This window comes from Ornithorhynchus anatinus, chromosome 10 (genome assembly GCF_004115215.2).
Source record: "Ornithorhynchus anatinus isolate Pmale09 chromosome 10, mOrnAna1.pri.v4, whole genome shotgun sequence".
In the NCBI taxonomy this organism is placed as follows: domain Eukaryota; kingdom Metazoa; phylum Chordata; class Mammalia; order Monotremata; family Ornithorhynchidae; genus Ornithorhynchus; species Ornithorhynchus anatinus.
The window spans coordinates 59,175,244-59,191,615 of NC_041737.1; the positions used below are offsets into that span (position 1 = coordinate 59,175,244).

At 67.1% G+C, this 16,372-nt stretch overlaps 1 protein-coding gene across 1 annotated transcript; it reads left to right on the forward strand.

Moving 5' to 3' along the window:
* Positions 1–7,922: 7,922 nt before the first annotated feature.
* On the forward strand, positions 7,923–16,372 carry NXPH4 (neurexophilin 4). The gene is made up of 3 exons (XM_029073940.1): positions 7,923–8,004; positions 15,428–15,935; positions 15,973–16,372. Exons 1-3 carry the CDS (start codon positions 7,948–7,950, stop codon positions 16,299–16,301), a joined length of 894 nt encoding a protein of 297 aa, XP_028929773.1. The 5' UTR covers positions 7,923–7,947; the 3' UTR covers positions 16,302–16,372.

Here is a 16,372-nt window from a genome sequence, read left to right on the forward strand (position 1 = left end):
CACTCTCCTTCTCTGCCCACCCCACGTCCCGGCCAGATCTCCGGCTTTGAAGATGCCGAGGGGCATCGCCCATCGACTGGTGGCCGGAAACATCTACTGGACAGACTCGGGCCGTGATGTCATCGAGGTGGCCCAGATGAAGGGCGAGAACCGCAAGACGCTCATCTCGGGCATGATTGACGAGCCTCATGCCATCGTGGTGCACCCACTGCGGGGGTGAGGGGCTTGGAGAGCCCGGGGGCAGGGCGTAGGGGCAGGCACCGGGGCAGGCGGGGGTCCCTCTCCCCCGTACTCACTGTTGCCCCGCCCACCTCCCCAGCACCATGTACTGGACGGACTGGGGGAAACCACCCGAAGATCGAGACGGCAGCCATGGATGGAACCCTGCGGGAGAACGCTGGTACAAGACAACATTCAGTGGCCGACGGGTACGGCCCGGGGCCACCGGTGCTCTGAGCCCCTTCCCCCGCCCCCAGCTTGGGGGGACCGTGGCTGGATTGTGGTGGGGAGGGAGGGACATGCCTGGAGGAAGAGGAGCGGGGAAGGCATTCCCGACCTGGGACTGGCTCGGGAGCAGGCGGGGCCTGGGCCAGGGAGTGGGGTGGGTGGGCCCAGCGTCCTGACCCCAACCCTCTGGGTCCCCAGGTCTGGCCGTGGACTACCACAACGAGCGGCTCTACTGGGCGGATGCCAAACTCTCGGTCATCGGCAGTGTCCGGCTCAATGGCACTGACCCTGTGGTGGCTGCTGGCAGCAAGCAGGGTGAGAGGGCAGGCAGGGTGGGGAGCCGGGGGAGGAGGCCCCGTTTTGACCCCGACCCCCGCCCCTGACCCCTAACCCCGGCCTCCCCACAGGGCTGAGCCACCCGTTCAGCATCGACGTATTTGAAGATTTCATCTACGGAGTCACGTACAGCAACAACCGCGTCTTCAAGGTCCACAAGTTTGGCCAGAGCCCGCTGATCAACCTGACGGCCGGGCTGAGCCATGCCTCGGACGTGGTCCTCTACCACCAGCACAAGCAGCCTGAGGGTCCGGGCTGGTCGGGGCCCGGGAGGGAGGGGGCGGGGGTGCAGAGGGATGAGGGGTGGGGGGAAACCCTGGAGGGAAGGGGTGGGGTGTGGGGGATGATGAGGGGGGAACTCAGGCAGGGAGCAGGGCGGAGGAGAGCGTCGTCTCTGGCTGAGGGTCCCACCCCCGCAGTGACAAACCCATGTGACCGGAAGAAGTGCGAGTGGCTGTGCCTGCTGAGCCCCAGCGGTCCCGTGTGCACCTGCCCCGATGGCCGGCGGTTGGACAACGGCACCTGCGTGCTGCTGCCCGCGCCCACCACCCCACCCGATGGTGCGACCACTCGCCCCGCCCCCCTGACCCCAGTCCCGCCCCCCGACCCCAAGGAGGGACCCTGCCATGGGGCTGAGGATGTGGGGGTCCCACCCTCTGCTTCCCCAACTGAAGCGCCCCCACTCCCACCTCCCGACAGCTTCCCGGCCTGGCACCTGTGCTCTCCTGTGCCACAATGGCGGCAGCTGCTTCCTCAACGCCCGCCGGCAGCCCAAGTGCCGCTGTCAGCCACGCTTACAACCGGTGACAAGTGTGAGGTGGACCAGTGCTGGGGCCAACTGCCAGAATGGGGGCATCTGCGCCGCCTCCCCCTCGGGTATGGGGGGAGCCAGGGGCAGGGGGGCGGAGGCAGCGGGGGGAGGGAGAGCACAGCACAGGGGGTCCTTGCCAGGGCGGAGGGCGGCGAGCCCGTTTTCCCCCCCTCCCAGCCCTCCTCACCTAGTCCCACCCCCCAGGAAATGCCTACCTGCCGCTGCCCCACGGGCTACACGGGAGCCCGCTGCACCCAGCCTGTCTGCGCCGGGCACTGCCGCAACAACGGCTCCTGCAGCGTCAACCAGGGCAACCAGCCCCTGTGTCACTGCCCGGCCGGCTTCCTGGGAGACCGGTGCCAGTACCGTGAGTTGCCCGTGGTGGGGCCGGAGGGGTGGGGGTGGAGCAGAGGGTGAGGGTGGCGGGGATGGAGAGGATGGCCCCCATGGAAGGAATGTGACACGGGAATCCGGTCGCCACCGCAGAGCAATGCTTCGATTACTGCGAGAACCAGGGCGAGTGCCGGCTGACCGCCACGGGCACGAGGCAGTTGCCGTTGCCCCACACAGTTTGAAGGGCCTCAGTGCCAGCACGACCGGTGTGCCCGCTGCCTGGGGGGCCAGTGCAGGGTCAGCAAGGCGAACGCCGACGTCACCTGCACGTGAGCCCCTGCCCCCCTCCCCTCCTCCCTCCTGCCCGCATCTCCCTCCTCTTCTCTCCTCCTCTATACGCTCCTCGCCCGTCCTTTACCCACTGGTCCCTCCTTCCCTGTCCCAATTCCCTCCCCTCCTCTCCCTCCACTTTCTTCCCCTGGTTTCTCCGTGGCACTCCTCCTCCCCATGGCACACCCCTTCCCACTCCCTCATGGCACCCTCCCCACCAATGGCTCAATCTTCCCTCCAGCACTCTCTTCTTCCCCCCACCCATGGCACACTACCTCACCCAGCACCCTCTGCCCCACTGTGGCACTCTCCCCGCCTGGCCCACTCTCCCCCATCCCAGTGGCACAGTCCCCGCCCGGCACCCTCTAACCCACCCCCTTGGCACAGTCCCCTGCCCGGCCCCCTCTTCTCCCTCAACATGGCAAATTCCCCCAACAGCTGCCCTGACGGGAAGGAGGCCCCTAGCTGTCTGACCTGCACCGGCTACTGTGCCAACGGTGGCTCCTGTACCCTGGACAGCCGCACACAGATGCCCGAGTGCCTGTGAGTGCCCGACCCCACCCCGGGGATGTCATCCAGCCCACCTGAGGGGGACCCCGACCCCATTCTGGGCAAAACCCACCAGACACTTCTTTGCCGAGGCCCCGTCCCTGGGACCCTAGAGGGGAAGGAGGGACAGAGGCCTGGGGCCGAGCTCTAGGGGTCCTCTGGGAGGTGGGGGGCTGGGCTGCACTCTCACTCTTGCCCCCACCCCCACAGGTGCCCCACCCGATGATGGGTCTGCGCTGTGAAGAGCAGATGGTCGGGGAGGAACAGACTGGACGTAGGTTCTGGGGGCAGGAGGGTGATTGGGGGCAGGCAAGAGGGCAGGCGGAAGGGATGCAGAGGGGCAAGAGGGCACTGGGGCAAGGGGGGAAGGCGGAGGGGTGCAGGGGGGCAAAAGGGCAGGCTCGAGGGGCTGGTGAAGGGAAATGGAGAATCCACAACCCAGAGCAAACTCTGCCCCCCGCCCCTGCCCCCCTCCCTTTCCTCCCCTCCCCCAGGAGTGGCCCTCCATCGTCGTCCCTCTGCTGCTGCTGCTGCTGCTGCTCCTGGGAGCTGTGACCGCCATCTGGTACAAGCGGCGCGTCCAGGGGTGAGTCGAGGCAGGGGGGAGGAAGGGGCCGCCCTGCCTCGGCCTAGACCCCAGATCCAGCCCCTTAGACTCCCAAAGACTACAGTGCCTTCTCACTGATGGTGCATTACACGCTGCGCGCCCGCACTGACCGGGGTCCCTTCACCCACCGGGCCTCCCCGCACTGACCTTGTGCCACCCCATTCACCGTGCTGCCCCCTCGCAACTAGTCACCCTTCCCTCCCCCACAAAGGGCTAAGGGGTTCCAGCACCAACGCATGAGCAACGGGGCTATGAACGTGGAGATCGGGAACCCCACGTACAAGATGTATGAGGGCGGTGACCCCGACGACGTGGGGGACCTGCTGGATGCTGACTTCGCGCTGGATCCCGACAAGGTGGGGGATCCCGAGGCGGCGGGGCGTCCCGGTGGAGGGACTGGAGGGTGGGGGGACGAGCGAGGGGAGCCCCAGGGTGCAGGGCGGGCTTATAGGCGGGGGGTGGGGAGGCCGGGCCCACGTGCGGGCCTCACAGCTGACCCCCTCCCCCCGTCAGCCGACCAACTTCACGAACCCGGTCTACGCCACGCTGTACATGGGGGCTCACGGCAGCCGTCGCTCGCTGGCCAGCACCGACGAGAAGAGGGAGCTGCTGGGGCGGGGAGGGGCCGAGGACGACCTGGGGGACCCCCTGGCCTAGATCCCGCCCCGAAGGGAGGCCCCTTCCCCAGTGAGAAACCCTGGATCCGGGCCCCGGGCCCGGCCCCGACCCCGCCTCGGCCGCCCGCCCGCCCGCTGTATAAATGTACAAATGAAGGAATTACTTTTTATATGTGAGCGACTGAGCGAACAGTATTATGTCTCCCCGCCCCCCTCCCGTGCTGCCTTCCTGGGGGGCTGGGGGGGGTCTCCCCCTGCAGCCCTGGGGAAGGGGGCTGTAAAACTGTAACTCCCGGGGGACGGGGAGCCCCTGCTGCTGGGGGGAGGGGGCGGGGCTGATCTCCTTTCTAGATTCGCCCCCGACCCCGCCCTCCCCACCCCTTCCCCGCAATGAGATGGAGCTGCCCCCGCCCCCGGCGAGGAGGAGGAGGAAGGCCGGGGGGTGGTGGGGGCGATGGCCCCGCAGTTGAGGGTCTGGGCCTGGCTCGCGGACACGAACGTTTTAATAATTTTTGCTGATTCCTTTACACTAAACATCACAGATATTGTTCTAACCAACCAGCGTGGCCTGCACTGCGCGTGCGCCGGGGCGGGAATGGGTTGGGGGGCGGCAGCGGGGTCGGGGGGCGTCGACGAGGGCCGGGCCTGGGTGGGAAGGGGCGCGGCCGGGGGCGCGGAACTCGCGTTTCCCTGCGGGGCGACCAGGGCGCGCCGCGCTCTGCCACTCGGGGGTGCGGGAGGCGGTGGGGAGGGAGAGGGAAGGGCTCGGGGACCCCAGCCCCGCCGCCCCCGCCCCCGCCCCACCGCCCCCACGACCACCCAGCCCCCGCCCGGCGAGGCGGAGGGAGAGGGATGGAGACACGGGGGCGTCCTGCCCCTGCCGCCTCCATGGCTTCCCTTTTGGTCCGATATGTCCCCCCACCCCCGGCCCCGGGCTGAACCTCGCCCGCCCCCACCGTGGGTCTTTTCCCCTTCTCTCGCCCGTGGGTCACTCCAACTCTCCCGCTGACCCCTCCGACTCCATCCCAGAGCGCGCTCTCACTGCCCAAGGAGGCAGCCACATACTCGGCTACTCCGTCTCCCTCCCCGGTCAACTTCCCACCGCCTGAGCTGTTTCCTCGCTCTCCCCACCTGCGGTCCCAGACCCACTCCCCAGGCCCCGTTCCCTGCCCCGCGTTTGGAGATCCGTCCCCGACGGCCCTGTCGCGCAGCTGCGTTCCGCGGTCCCTTTGATGAGGGGAAAGGCAGATTGGGGGATCTCCTTTGTATGAGCCTAGCCAACCGCTCCGCCAGTAGGGCGAAGGGGTAAACCGAGGCACGGGGAAACCTAGGAGATGGAGCCGGGAACGGGAGGTCCGGCCCGCCCCGGCCCTGCACGGGGAGGCCCAGCCGTACTGCCCAACATGGCCGCCAGGTGGCGTCGGACGCTGGGCCGCGCTCTGCCCGCGCGGGGTCACCGGGGTCTGACCCCAGCACGACCTTCACCCCGACCCCCAGTCAGCCCGAACCCCAACTCCCGGGACCCTCGTCACCCGAGGTCAGCCCCTGCCCCCCCGCCCCCCAACCAAGGCCCCAGCCTGAGGTCTCAGCCCACCATGAACGAACCTGCCCTTCGCTAACCCCCTTACTCCGAACCTGGAACCTCCTCTTCCAGTCTGGCAGACAGACCTCGGCTTTCCCCAGTGTTCTAAGCCTCCTGAAATCCCACCTCCTCCAGGAGGTCCTTCTTGGCCCGATCACCCCGTTAGCCACCGGAAGTCCCGCGTTTTGTCCATTAGAGTATGATCGTATTATCAGTTCAACTGATGCTTTTGGTTCACCGGTGGTCTCTACACTTTCACTCTTTTACCTTTTGAATATTAGGAGGCTTGTTGTCCACACCTTCCCCACGTTAAACTGTGAACCCCTTGAAGTCAAGAATTTATTCAGTTGTCTTTTTTTATTCGAAGCCCACAGAGACAGGGCGCCCAGAACATTGCTCGGGACCCTGTCAGTACTGCTGTTGATGACACACACACCCCGCCCCCTCGGAGAATGCCCCCTCCATTCTCCTCTCCCTGCCCGGACTCCTGGACAGGACGGACAGCCCCGGTTTCCCCCTTTCTCCCCGTCCTATCTCCCCCGGGGCTAGCGCCTCCAGAGCCAGAAAGTGCTATTGTGGGTGGGACCCGTGGGTCTCCAGGAGCGGGGGGAGAGGAGGCGCTGCCCCCGACTGACTCGACGGCAGGTGTCCAGAGCCGAGCCGAGTTGAGCTGAGCCGAGTCCCGGGCCGCCCGGCTGACGGCGGGCTGCTCTACCAGGCGTGGACGCCAGGTGGTGCCGGTGCGCAACGTACGGGCGGAGCCAAACGGACCGAACCGGAGCCTTCTGCCCCCCTCTGCTCCCCCTCTCCCCGCCCCTCCCGGCTCCCCGGTCCCCCTGGTTCCCCGGCCGCCCCGGCTCTCTGGTCCCTTTAGTCCCCCAGCCCCCGATCCCCCGGCCTCCGGTCCCCCCACTCCTCCAGCTCCCCCCGGTCCCCAGCCTCCCCGGGCCTCCGGTCCCCCGCCTTCCTTGGATCCCCCGATTCCCTTGGTTCCCCCGGCCCCCCGACCCGCCCTGACCTCCCCACCCCACGGGCCCCCTCCCGTGTTCCGCCCCGGAGCCGGTCGGCTGCCAGCCGCTCACCTGGCAGGCGGGTCCCCAGCAGCTGACTCCCCCGCCGGCGGCTTGGCATGGTACGGCGGGCGGGGGTGGCGCGAACAGGGGCCAGGGACCTCCAGCCACCACTGCCTCACCAGTGCCGGGAGGGAGAGATAGAAGAAGGAGGTGGAGGCAGAAACCTAATAATCGTGGGACTTAATGAGCGCTTACTCTGGGCCAAGGACCAGCACTGTGCTAAGCACTGGGAAGGAAACGGGATCATCAGACCGGAAACATTCCCTGTCCCACCCGAGGCTCACTGTCTGAGAGAGTGGGAGAAGGGGCGGGCGTCTTACTCCCTTTTAATAGGGGACGAAACTGAGATCCAGAGAGGGTAAGTAACTTGATCAAGGTCACACAGCTCACGAGCGACAGAGGTGGAATTAGAACACGGGTCTCCCGGTCCCGTGGTCTTGCCACCAGGCCACACTGCCTCCCCGAGGAAGAATCGGAGTCGCGGAGACGCAGAGACGCGGGCGAAAAGGACAAGGTGCTTTGGCTGGGTAGAAAGGCTGAAGAAGACTGGGGTGGGGCCCTGAGGGTTGGGACAGTTCGAGGGTCTGTGGGTCGCAGCCACCCTGCCCAGCCTCTGCCCACTGAGGGCCGTTTACGTGCCTCTGCCCCGCCAGTCCCCCCCACCCCCGGCCCTGTCCCCCGTTCTTGGCCCCTGCCCCCGGCCGCTGGCCAGAGCCGGTGTCCGCGATGACGGATGCGCGGGCCGGGCGCTGACGGGGATCGATGAAGTCCCCGAGCTCATTCCACCCGGAGACGGGGGTCATTGATCACGGAGGGACCCGGCCTCCGCCCCCGCCCCGCTGTCACCGGCCAGACAGGGCCCCGGCCTCCCGGGCGGGCCCCCACCCGGCCCCGCCCCGCCGTCCGTGGGGAGGGGGCGAGGGGCGTGGCACAAGGGGGCGTGGCGGGACAATGAATGTCACCGTTCCTTCCCCTCCCCCCCCCGCCGCCGTCCTGCGCGGGGAGGGGGCGGGGGGGGCGGGAAGGGGGCGCGGCCCGGGATTGGTGGGTCCCAGAGCCCCTCCCCCGCCCCGGCACCGCCCCCCCCCCGCCCGGGTGCCAGACTGAACTTTCTCCCCCGCCTCCGCCCCCCCAACCCCACCCGCCGCCCATCTCTCTCCTCCGCTCGCTGCCCGGATCGCCGCTCCGCTCCCGCCGCCCCCGCCGGCCCCGCCGCCCCCGCCCCCGCCGGCCCCGGGAGAGCCCCGCCGCCCCCCGGGAAGATGCGGCTGTGGTCCAGCTGGTTGTCCCTGCTGCTCGTCCCCTGGCTGCTGCGGAAGGTAGTGGGGGTGACGGTCCAGGGGGGCCGGGGCACAGGGTCGCGCGGCTTCTTGGGGGGGCTAGGGGAGCACCTGCGGTCCTGCGAGGCGGGGGTCCGGACTTCTGGGGGGAGGCGGAGGGTCGGCCGGCCCGCGGGGGAGGGGAGAGGGGTCCCTGGAGCCGGGCCGGAGGGGAGAAGGGCGCGGGAAGGGCCCGCCCCGGCGGCTCCGGACCCCCGCCCCAGCCCCTGGCCAAAGCCAACTTTCTGCGCCTTCTCTGAGCCGAGGGGGACGGCGGAGAGGACAACGGACGGGAGGGGGTGGACAGACCCCCTAAACCCTCACCCCGCTCCAACCTCCTCCGTAAGTTTATGGCGGGAGGCCGGAGGACAGGGGACAGACAGGTGCGGGAGGACGATGAGCCCAAGCCCCCCGGGCCTGGGACTGAGAGTGCGAAACGGAGACAGGCAGAGACAGAGAGCTAGACCTGGAAACCTCGTCAGTTTCCGTTTCTCCCGCCTGACCATCTAGACCATGCACAGGTGACTCTGTGTGTGTGTATGTGTGTGTGCGTGCGCGCGCGCGTGCGTGTGTGTCTGTGTCTGTGTGTCTGTCTGTGTCCAGGCGCTCCCACCTCCATTTCCCCCGGAGTTCAGGGCCGGGGAGGGACGGAGATAACAGTGTCTTTACTGTTCGTGTACCTCCCTCGAGGCCCCCCTCAAATCACCGCAGAGGCCTGACTCGAGTTAGGTGTACATGAGTGTGTGTGCCTGTGGGGGGGGGGGGAGGGGTTTGAGTACCACTGTGCCCCCATCTCCAGCCCAGCCTTGCCCTTTCCTCCAGCTGTGGGGTCAACTGTGGAGAGGCCGAGGGGATGAGGGGTGTCAGGCCTCCCACATACCGAGGGGAAGCGAGAAGCTGAGAAGGGGTTGGGTTGGGGTGGCAGCTGAGAAAGAGTAGGGTCGGGGAAAAGCTGGGAAGGGCCTGGGTTGGGGGGGCAGCTTAGAAGGCGGGGAGAGAAAGAACTGGCCGGGTACCACCTTCCTAGCCCCTCTCCCAGGGGTTCCATCCTGTCGGGGGGCTGGGCGGCCGCAGCACCCTCCCTCCTGTGACCTTGGGGGAGAGGACCATGTCTGAAGCCCCAGGTTTTTAGCCCCTACACACTTTGTCGGTCCCTTACACACTGTCTTCCTCCCCGTCTAGGGGAGAGCGGGGTGGGGGGCAGGGTGAGGGAGCGCTGAGAGGAGGTCTGGAACCCCAGAGTCGAGGGGCATTAGGCCTGGGGTTTCCCCGACCCCCTTTTCTGCCCATTTAGCCCAGTCTGGCCAGCCACTCCGCCTGCCATCGCTCCTGCCACCCCTCACCCCTCGTCCATCAGTCTGCCCCGTCCCGGTTCCATGTCCACTACCCCACCGAAGGAGCAAGCGCCTGGTGCAGACGCTGGAAAGGAGTGTGTATGTCTGCATATGCCCGTATGTGCGCTTGTGTGTATGCCCGTGTGTCTGTGCGCCTCTCTGTGTATGCGTGTACATATGTGTCTATGCGCCTGTGTCTCCGCACACGTGTGCCTGTGTCTTTACGTGTGTGTGCCCTTGTGCGTGTGACTGGGCAATTGTGCGCGACCAAGTGTATATGCGTGTTTGGGTCTGCGTATATTTACATGTGTGAGTGCCCGTGTCTGTGGATTTGCACGAGCTGGTCTGTGCCTGTAAGTGTGTGTGTGTGTGTGTGTGTGTGTGTGTGTGTGTGTGTGTGTGTGTGACTATACGGTTGTGTGCGTTTCTCCGTGGGTTCCATCCAGCTTTCCCTGCAGGTTGTGACTTTCGTGGGGGAGGGGTTTCAAAGCAGAGGAAGAGGGAGGGTCAGGCCGAGACCCCGGCCACCTCCACAAACCCCCTCCCCGCTCCTGCCCGCTCCCGCCCGTTTGTCTCTGTCCACCTCTCGCCCCCGCCCTCCCATCTCTGCCTCTGCCATCCTGTCTCTGTCTCCTCTGCCCCTGTGTCTCTCTATGTGACTCTCCGTGGCTCCGTCTCTGCGTCTCGCTTTCCCTCTCTGGCTCTGCCCCGTTTCTCCCCGGGCGGGGCGGGGCGGGGCGGGGCGGCGGGCGCAGATCGATAGCTACTAATCGCTAATTACTAATCGCTAATTTCTAATCGGAGCGGGCAAGAAGGGGCGGGGCCCGGGGAACGTGTACAGCCGCCGCCGCCGCCACCGCCTTCGCCGCTGCCGCCGCCTAATCCCCGGCTCGGCCTCTCAGACACGCGCGGCGGGGGCGGTGCGGGGCCGGGGGCGGTGCGGGGGCGGCGGGGGGGGCGGGGAGGGGGTCCACGGGCCGCAGCTGGGCCCGGGGTCGGGAGGGCGCCCGCGCTCGCCGCTGCTCCGGGACCTGGAGCTTCTGCACGGCGCAGCCTGAGAGCGGGGAGCAGAGAGGAATCGCGGTGCCGGGGGCGGGGGATGGGGGGACGGGACCCCGGGGGGACGGGGGGACAGTGTCTGGGCGAGCGGGATAACGGGGTATCGGGGAGGATTCCAGGGGAAGACGGGATAAGAGGGGCCAGAGCCGTATAGCGTGGAGGCAGAGCGGGAGAGCCGGGGTGAGGCAGATCGCCAGCATGACGGGAACAGAGCGGTTTAGAGAGGTAGGGAGCGGGGCGGGGGCGGGGCGCAGAGCGGGAGGCAGGGATTGATGAGGTCCGGGTCCCCCCCCCCCCCGCCCCGCTCCCTTCCCCCCCGGGCCCCAGTTTATTGCGGCGTCGCGGCGGGGGCTCGGCGGCTGCGGGAGGGAATAAAAACCGAATCAACTCACCGCAGCCAACCCGCGCGCCCCGAGGACACGGCGCGGGGGAAGGGGGGAAGGGGTGGGGGAGGGGCCCACGGTGGGCAGGAGGAGCAGACGGCGACCCCCCCCTCCCCACCCGAGGGAGAGGCAGGATGTGGTGGTCTCGCCCCCTCCCCCGCCCCGCCCCCCGCCCCAAGTTCCCTCTTAGTGAACCTCACAGGCTGTGAGGAAGGACAGTGTGTCCGCGGTGTACGCGGGGATGCACGCTAAAAGCGGGGGAAAGCCCCCTGCCCCCCCGCCCCTCCCACCCCCAGCCCTTCTCCTGTGCGGGGTCGGAGGGGGGACCCTCGCGGGGCAGGCTCCCGTGGCGCGGCCGCAGCCGTCGTCGTGAACGGGGTGGGAGGTGGGGGGCGGTGATGGCCCCCATTGAGTCATCGGCGCCGGTCATCTGGGGGGGGGGCGGGAAGGGACCGGGGGGACGGGCCGACGGCCCCTGAATGGCCCCCCGCTCCGCGGGTCCGACCTGCAATGCGGCTGGGGGGGTCCCGGCCTCGCCGTCCGTGGCCACCTCGGCCCCACCACCCCTCCACACCTCCGAGCCCGGCCCCCTCGGCCGGCCCCTCCCCTCTTCTCCCTCTCCCTAGCGGCCTCCCCCACCTTCCTCCATAGATTTATTTTGAGCATCTAGTTGTAAATATTTTCATGTTTATCGCCTCCGTTAGAGTGTAAACTCTTCCTGGCCAAGAAACACGACCCTTGGTTATTTCCTAGTTCCCAAGTGCCTAGAACAGTGCACCGTACCAAGTGGGCGCTCAGTAACTGCTTCTTTCTAGTTCGTATTTATTGAGCGCCTATTATGGGCAGAACACCATACTAAGCGCTCGGGACAGTACAACCCAACAGAATCAGCAGTCGCGTTCCCTGTCTATGATGAGCTTACAGTCTGCTATTCCTTTCTCTCCCTAACCTCCCTTCCCTTTCGTCTCCTGTCCCTCCCCCCGGCAGCTACCCTCCCTCCCATTCCTCGCCCGCTGTAGCTAGCCTCCCTCTCCTCCTGCCAACCTCCCCTTCTTCCCGCCTCCCTTTCCTCCCCCCTTCTCCCTACCCGCTTCCCTTCGGCAAATATCACGGACCCAATTAGCCTAATTACCTGCCCACGGCGCCCCCGGCAGGAGGCCGAGCGGGAGCCGGGATGAGACTCGGACAGGCGGCCCTGGCAGCCTCTCCCGGACGGACGCCTCCGGCCCCGGGCCGACCCTCCCCCGGCCCCCGGCCCCGACCCCCGACCCCTGACCCCCGACCCGCGACCCTGGCTGTGGGGAGGCTCTGGCGGCGGCCGGCCCGGGGCTCGGCTCCCCGGCCTCTAGGGGGCGCCCGCGGCTCTGCTCCCTCCCTTTCCCCCCGCTGACCTCCGGCGGAGAGCACAGACCTGGGGCGGAGAGGCGGGCTGAGGCCTGCTCCGGGGAGGAGCGGAGCAGAGACAAACTCCAGAGAGCCCCTCCCCCCGCGGCGGCGGCGGCGGCGGCGGCGGCGCGGACGATAAATATGGATGAGCGGCAGCGGCGGCGGCAGCGGCGGTATCGGCGGCGGTGGCATTAATAACCCGGGACCGCAGGGCTGCGGGGACTGGGGCAGCGGCGGCGGCGGCGGAGATGGAGATTTCTCTCTCTCGGGTGTCTGCAGCCCCCACCCCCACCGTAGCAGAGCGCGCTCGCACAACACGTGGGGACACATACACACACACAGATACATACACACGGTCACACACGTGGATACACACACACGGAGACACATTCAACCCCATGTGCCACTATACACAGGCCCTCCCCGCCATGGATACCCCCCCACACACACACAGAGAGCTATGCATACATATACACACACTCGATTTTTCTCTACTTGTTCTGCCAGCCGAGGTGGGGGTCCACGCGCTGTTTCTGCTCCCGCTTCACCTGCCCGCACCTGACACGGGAGGCAGGGCCGGGGAGCGGGCGGGGCGGGGGGCGGCGCAGCATCCAGACCCCATCCCCGCTCCGGGCCCCATGGGAGAGGGGACAGGGACAGGTTCCCCGGTTGACGGGGGGACGGGGATTTGCGAGGACAGGGGACTCCGGCGGGGGCTGCTGAGACCACAGGGTTTCTGCCGAGGGCTGGAAGAGACGAGAGTTCCAGCGGAGGCTGGACGGAGGGACAGAGATCGCAGCGGAGGCTGAGAGAGAGGGATTCTGATGGAGGCTGGGGGGTACAGGGGTTCCGGAGGACGCTGGTGGGGGGCATAAAGGTTTCAGCGGAGCCTTGGGGACAGGGGTTCTGGCGGAGGCTATGGGTTCGTGGGTGACGTTGGAGGCCGAAAGAGCGGGGCCTGGCGAGGGACAGGGTTGGGGGGACCAGGAGACTCCAGTGGGGGCTGGGGAGGGGAAGGGGTTCCGGCGGAGGTTGTGAGGACAGAGGTTTTGGCGGAGGCTGGAAGGGGATAGGGGTTCAGGCGGAGGCTGGGGGCGACAGGGATTCCGGTGGAGGCTGAAGCAAAAGAGATTCTGATGGAGGCTGGGGGACAGGGTGAGGCGGAGGCTGGGGGACAGGGTGAGGAGGAGGCTGGGGGCCAGAGGTTCTGGTGGAGGCTGGGAGGGGACAGGGGTTTCGATGGAGGCTGGGGTGGACAGGTGTGCCAGCCAAGGCTGGGGTGGACAGGGCTTATGGTGGAGCCGGGGGGTGGGGCGGGGGCTGGAGAAGCAGCGGTTTCGGTGGAGGCCGCAGGGATAGCGGTCTGGCAGAGGCGGGGGGCGGGGGGGAGCAGGGGTTCTGGCGGAGGTTGGTGGGACAAGAAGTTCTGGCGGAGGCTGGGGAGGATAGGGGTTCCGGCAAAAGCAAGGTAGGACAGGAGCTCTGGTCTAGGCCAGAGTGGCGTCGGCTTGGGTGGGGGGATCAGAGGTTTCGGTGGATGCAGGGGTTGGGATGAGTTCTGACGCAGGCTGTCCGGGAGAGAGGTTCCGGCGGAGGCTGGGCGACAGGGATTTCAGCCGGGGGCGGGGGGCAGGAGTTTTGAAGCAATCTTTGGGGGACAAAGGTTCCTGCGGAGGCTGGTGGGGTAGGGGTTCCGGCGGAGGCTGGACGGGACAGGGAATTCCATTTTCAGTAGAGGCCGGGGAGGGGGACAGGGGTCTCCGGCTGAGGCTGGAGGTGGGGATGAGTGTGGGGGGGGGGGGAATAGGGGAATAAGGATTCCGGCGGAGATTGGGAGGCAGCGGTTCCAGTGGAGGTTGGTGGGACACACACACACAAGCGTTCTGGGGAAAGCTGCGGGATAAAGATTCCGGCGAGGGCGGGGATCGTTGGGCAAGCGTTTGGGCAGAGGCTGGGGGGACAGGGCTTCTGGGGGGCTGGGCGATGCAGAGGTTCGCGGGCGGGAGCGGCGGTGGCCCCATCTGTCCCCGGGCAGAGCTGCTGACTCGCCTCCCCCAGAGATTTTCCAGATTTTGATAAATTGCCGCTCCGCCCCCTCCTGATAAATAAGAAGGGACGGGTTGGGACCGGCGCCCCAGATGGAGCGGGACGGAGGAGCCGGCCGCCTCCTTTCCCCTCCCCTCCTCCCGACCCCTCACCCAGGCTGGGCTGCAGCCACGGGAATCTGAGGACGGGGGAGGAGAAGGCGACGTGGAGACAGAGAGACAGAGATCCGCAAAGGCCCAGTGGCAGGAAGAAAGGCCCCGTGAGTTCCCTATCTGGCAGGGACGATATCCAACTGGATTATTTTACATTTACCTCAGGGCTTAGCACAGTGTTTGCAACACAGTAGGCGCCGGACAAATCCCCTTGCAATAATAATAATGTGATAGCGTGTGTTAAGCGCTTACTGTATGCCAAGCATTGCTCTGAGCGCTGGGGTAGATAAAGGGTAATGAGGTAGTCCCACGTGGGGCTCACGGTCTTCATCCCCATTTTACAGATGAGATAACTGAGGCACAGAGAAGTATTTGTTAAGCGCATACTATGTGCCAAGCACTGTTCACACAAATATATTGTCCGATTTTGCAGAATTGCCCCAGGTTGGCTCGTTTGTAATGCACTCAGCTGAGGACAAGTTTTCAAGAAGCACACAGATGCACTCAGTCCACATACGTGATTCAGGACACTAAGGGCGGCAACAGATGCAAATTTAATGGAAAAAAAACCGTTCGTGATTAAGGTAATAGTTTCATACCACATACACAGAGGTTAAGTGAATTGCCCAAAGTCACACAGCTGGTAAGTGGAGGAGCCGGGATTGGAACCCACGACCTCTGACTCCCAAGCCCGTGCTCTTTCCATTAAGCCTCGCTGCTGCTCATGATGATGATGATGATGATAAGGATGATGATGATGATGAAGAATCATCACTCCCATTATGATGGATTGGTGAGGATGCCGAAGGGATAGAGACTTGGCGGGACCCAGAGATTCCCAGAGACGTCTCTAGGCACACCGAGACAGAGAGCCTCCGATAGTTAGGGACAGAGAGACCCGCTCAGAAACTCAGAGTTGAGCCCCCGCCCCCCCCTCGCCCATTCCCAGCGGCTCCGGAGAGGGAGTGGATCGGGGTCCGGGGTGGGGGGACCCTGCCTGTCCGTCTGTCCGTCCGCCCTCCCCGACCCCTCTGTTTTCCCCGCCTGTCCTTCCGCCCCGCAGGCCGCCGCCGAGGACCCCGCACCTCGTCCCCCGCGCTCGGTGGAGCTGCCCGCGCCGGCCGTGCGTCTCCTCCCGGCCCCGCGGCCCGACGGCTACGGGGCCTCCAGCGCCTGGGGCTGGGCCGCCCCGTCCAACGGCACGGGCGGGACGGGGGTCGGGGTCGGGGTCGGGGTCGGGGCCGGGGCCCGGGCGGGGCGGAGGCCGCCCGGAGCCGCCGTCAAGGCGACGCGGGTGAAGAAGCTGTTCGGCTGGGGCGACTTCTACCTGGGCGTCCACTCGCTCAAGTTCTCGCTGCTGGTGACCGGCAAGATCGTGGACCACGTCAACGGCACCTTCAGCGTCTTCTTCCGCCACAACTCGTCCCGTCTGGGCAACCTGTCGGTGAGCCTGGTGCCGCCCTCCCGCCGCGTCGACCTGGGGCTGCTGCCGCTGCCGCCCCCGCCGGCCCCGCCGCCCCCCGCCGCCGCCGCCGCCGCCGCCGCCGCTCCCCCAGCTCTGCCCGACGCCGCCGTCGCCCCCGCCGAGCCGCCGCCGCCGTCGCCCCCGCGTCGGGCGGGGTCCGGGGCGAGGCGGGGCCGCTCGAGCCCGCGGGGGCCCCGGGGGTCCCGGGGTCCCGGGGGTCCGGGAGTCGCGCGCCTTCAACTGCCGCGTGGAGTACGAGCGGACCGACCGCGCGCGCCGGCACCGGCCCTGCCTGTACGACCCGTCGCGGCTCTGCTACACGGAGCACACGCAGAGCCAGGCCGCCTGGCGCTGCGCCAAGCCCTTCAAGGTCATCTGCATCTTCGTCTCCTTCCTGAGCCTCGACTACAAACTCGTGCAGAAGGTCTGCCCGGACTACAGCTTCCCCAGCGAGCGCCCTCGCTTCGGCTGACCGACCGAGAGAGAGCCCCCCTCCCCGCCCCGGACGCCTTCCTTCCCCCACCTCCTCCACCCCGGGGCCGC